Genomic DNA, 4367 nt, shown 5'->3' with positions numbered 1-4367 from the left:
GTTCATGAACTGTAGCTTAGTTTGTTTCAGAAAACAGAAGGCAGATATTTACTAAAAATGAATCCTGATTAAAAGAAGCACAAAACAAAAGAAATAATTATCCTATACTTGGAAAAGTAGGATCTCCAAGTGACAATGCTAATCCTCAGTTGTATGTAGCAGTAAGTTTTTGAAATATATAAATAAAGAAATATTTTATTTCCTCGAGGGTTTTTTTGTTTGGGTCAGGTGGGGCATTGCCTAAAGTTACAGCAAAAATCCTGAAGATAAACAAAGCAGCAGCCAGAACTAAATAACTTAACTAAATAAGAGATGAGACTTATTACCTAGATTACATCAACATCTCAGATCAGTCCCTCATGACATTTTCATTAATGAAGAATAATTTTTGAAATAAGATTTCCTGAAGTTTAATCTCACAAAGAGTTCTTAATCTCACTGCTTAAAAATAAAAAATCACTCAAAACTAAAAGCACTTTACAATAAACTTAAGCCAAAGGATATTTCCTACTGGTGTCAAAAATTAAAGCCAGCATTTCCCCTTCTCTATTCATTAACAGTTTTGGCAATTTCTGGCTCTGCCACTGATCTGCTAAGAGGATTCATTCAAGTCACCTCACTTGGTTTGTGAAAAGATAAGTAATGTGATGAAAATCAACAGCAAAATACCCTAAAAACCAGCGATGAAAATAGATTATCCAGGTATTGAGGAACAGTTATATATAGTATATTAAAAGGCATATAAGAAAGAGGTTTCACTTAAGGTAGTAATTCTGGATATGGTTTCAAATTATTATTTTTAAAATATAATACATACATGTTAATTCTCATTTACTTCCTTTTTCATACTCCGCTCCAAAATCACAAATAGTTGAAAAACAATTTAAAAATTTTCCTTTAGCACTGCAAAGTTAACTACATAATATCTGAAGCACTGATGTAGACTTCTGGAATTCCCCTCTTCTACAAATGCCACAAAGACAACATTTTAGACCTTCTATTACTAATGTAATATAGGAATAATTGCACATAAAGGAAATACTGTGAGACTTCTCGAGCTAAATACATGAACATGAATCACAAAAAGAATTATTTTCTATTATACAAATTCATATAGGTAACTTAATTGCCTTGTTATTTGCAAATAACGACTCCTGCAAGATACAGTAAGAGGAACTGCCTTAACATTAAAACAAACAGAGCAGGTTACGCTTCAAATGCCAGTCAGTCAGACTACAGAACTGGTCAGCGTCTTCACAAATTCTTACAGCTTATGCAGGCAAGAATGCTGTTCTATTCCGACTTTGGGGATGATGGGTCAGAGGCATCCTTGTGTTGAACGACAATTTGGAGAGCAAAATATCAAGCGATTATAAAACAAGCATCACCAGAGACTGACTTTGTGCAAGTAATTTTTGACTAATACAGATTATAATTCCTTGGACCTTAGAACAAGCCCACATAAAGCAACCTCTTGACTCTTTGTCCTCATACTTGATGATCACATCTTACACTGGGAAACTTTTTCACCTTGCACTGTGAGAAAACACTGAAACAGCCTAAAAAGTTCACTGCATAATTAGCTTAATCTGCTGGGTTTGTTTCTCAGAAAGGAGATCAAAGTCAGAAATGAGTATAACTGAATGTGAAGGAATAGGAGGGAAAGAAATATTACAGAAGTTTAGTATAAGGAATAATTCCTCTGCAATCCCATTTGGGGTAAAACAAATTGTCAGAAGTATTCTTGATTTATATAAAATACTTAATTTTGTTAAAATTTTAAAAAGTCTATAGGCACATCTAATCAATTAAATTTCTGTGTATTTCAGAAAATTATATTTTAAATACTGCTTTAATATTTTCACTTAGACATAAAGATAGAATACATTCATATGCTCAAATTTAAATACTTGCCGCTCATTAAACAGCATTCAATTTATCTTTTCCATACATAAATCTGAAGACAAAGACCTACACACTTAACATGCATCAGACTGAAATGTGCTATATCATTATTCTTGCCTTTTTCTGTATATTATCCCAGTACATGTTTAATGCTACCCATAGGAGCAGCACCCCTGAGCTTGAAAATCCAGCACCTGTACAGTCATGAATCAACACCAGTGTGACACAACTTAGTTATGTTAACGACAGTACCTTTAGAGCACACGAATAGGCCTTTTCTCCCACATTAATGGACTTTGGGTCATCATCGTCCAGGTTTTCCCAAATCCTAACATCTCCATCACTGCCACAAGTTACAATGCAGCTGCAGAAAGACACGGCACTTGTTAACATTCAGGAATGGAAAGGACAGCCACTGGGACTTTCAATCCCCAAATTAAAATGTTATTAAAGTGTTAGATTTTTTATTTTTTTTATAAATTGAAACCAATACATACTGTGCGATAAAGCAAATATCTACATTTATTATGTCTAAGTAACTTCACAGAATCACAGAATCGTAAGGGTTGGAAGGGACCTCAGGAGATCATCTAGTCCAACCCCCCTGCTAAAGCAGGCCCACCTAGAGCATGCTACACAGGACTTCATCCAGGCGGGCTTTGAATATCTCCAGAGAAGGAGACTCCACAACCTCCCTGGGCAGCCTGTTCCAGTGCTCTGCCACCCTCAGGGTGAAGAAGTTCTTCCTCATTTTCAACTGAAACCTCTTATGTTTAAACTTATTAAACATGAGGAAAAAAAGAGTCACATGTGGTAGCACAGCACAGTACCTTGGGTCTCTGATAACTACCTAGGCCTTGCGCTCATCTGAACTGACCCTTAGATATTATCGGTCAAACCATTTTTTCCACGACCTAAAGCAAATTTTTCAAAGGACTCAATTAGCACTGATTTCTCTAAGAACTGGGCGTTTAATTGCTTCTTAAGACTTTGAAAACTTACCTTACAGCTGATTACAAAGTTGAGGGCAAAACTAAGAATGTTAATCCGCACTTGACTGAAGTTTAACAAGCTTAACATGTTCCAGGCCTACAGACCCCTTAAAAAATAGTTAAATATGGAATTCAAGTTTTCTGGAGTTAACTTTCACAAATTTAATGCAGTAAACAATAAACCAAAGTCACAGAACAAATATGCAGAAGTTTGCACAGAATTTTTAATTGAAGACATCGTGAATCGATAATCGAGCCTTGCATTCTTTCTTTTCCTAAAGTTGTTTGCAGTCCCCCCAAAAAAAATCTTACTAAAGAGAAAAATGTTACAAAGCGAGTGGTGAGGCTGCGATGTCGCTCCTCTTAGTTCTGTAAGGTCTGTACTTTGACAGCAACACAGCACTGTGTTATGTTGAATATATTGATGCTGGGGAGTCCAGCAGTAGTGGTCCAGTGCTACCTGGCAGAGATGTCTGCATCCTTTTTTACACATTGGCATTATAATGGCAAACAAGGGGTTTTGTGGTTTCAGGGGACTGTTATTAGACCAACCCTTAAGAGTAGTCTTTGTACCAAGGCTAACAGACTACAGAAAGGAACAAGAGAATATGGACTTAAACCATACTCAGTATATAAGCCTTACCCCTTGAGTTCATTTTGAGAGGGCTTGCTTTCTGGTTTACCATTTATTTTTAATCAATAAAAAGGCAACGGCAACCATTTAGTTTACATTTACACATCCAAGAACTAGCGCAGGAATAACAAGGAAAGATAGGAAGGCTAATATTGGATTTCTTCAACTATATTTTTAATTTCTTAGTGCGTATGTGACCATCTTTACTCCCACACTACATTGATTTCCGCTAGATTCTATGAAGTCACTCTTATAAAAAGTGCATGTAGATTTTGTTATACATACATACTATATATATACACATGCTGTATATATGTGCGTGTGTGTGTGTGTGTGTGTACGCTTACATTTAGAGTAATAAATCAATCACTTCAAAACTCAGGGCATCAAAGAGTGTCATATAGCCAGTTCTCAAGACAGGCAAACCCCAAAGTATTCGCCAGACCAAGCCAGGCCATAAATCCATCCCCCTATCTCAGTGGCTGCTACAGAATCTCCTGAGGAAGCAAGAGAGGAACGAGATCGTCTCTCCCCCCCCCGGGCCTTCAGGAATTGGGCAGTTACCTCCCGGTGTCATCGAAGCAGACGTCCGTGTGGCCCTCGGTGTGGCCGTACCGCATCGGCTTTTGCGCGGAAGGCATCTTCGCTCTCACCTGTTTATTTACGGAGGACAAAAAGGGAGAGAAATAAAATAAATTTAGAAAGAAAAAGCTTCGGAAAGAGCCTCAAGAAAGCAGGGCAAGGGCAGAGGTACTGGGACACCCACCCACCCGCTCGGCCTCGGCGGGTCAGGGCCGGGCAGATGGACGCAGCGCCGGCCCCCCCCTCGGAAGGGC

At 37.8% G+C, this 4367-nt stretch overlaps 1 protein-coding gene across 1 annotated transcript in view; it reads right to left on the bottom strand.

Annotated features, from left to right (window-relative positions):
- The window catches only part of WDHD1 (WD repeat and HMG-box DNA binding protein 1), a 29556-nt gene extending 25383 nt beyond the window's left edge, over positions 1–4173 (bottom strand). The window contains exons 1-2 of the mRNA XM_009635180.2: positions 4096–4173; positions 2158–2269 (exon numbers count right to left, since the gene is read on the bottom strand). Of these exons, the coding sequence (XP_009633475.1) occupies positions 2158–2269; positions 4096–4172 (189 nt within the window). The 5' untranslated portion in view covers position 4173. The remainder of the gene's footprint in view (positions 1–2157; positions 2270–4095) is intronic.
- Positions 4174–4367: the final 194 nt, after the last annotated feature.

This window comes from Egretta garzetta, unplaced genomic scaffold, assembly GCF_000687185.1.
Source record: "Egretta garzetta isolate BGI_Z169 unplaced genomic scaffold, ASM68718v1 scaffold3, whole genome shotgun sequence".
Taxonomy (NCBI): domain Eukaryota; kingdom Metazoa; phylum Chordata; class Aves; order Pelecaniformes; family Ardeidae; genus Egretta; species Egretta garzetta.
This window is presented reverse-complemented; position numbering and strand designations above follow the sequence as displayed.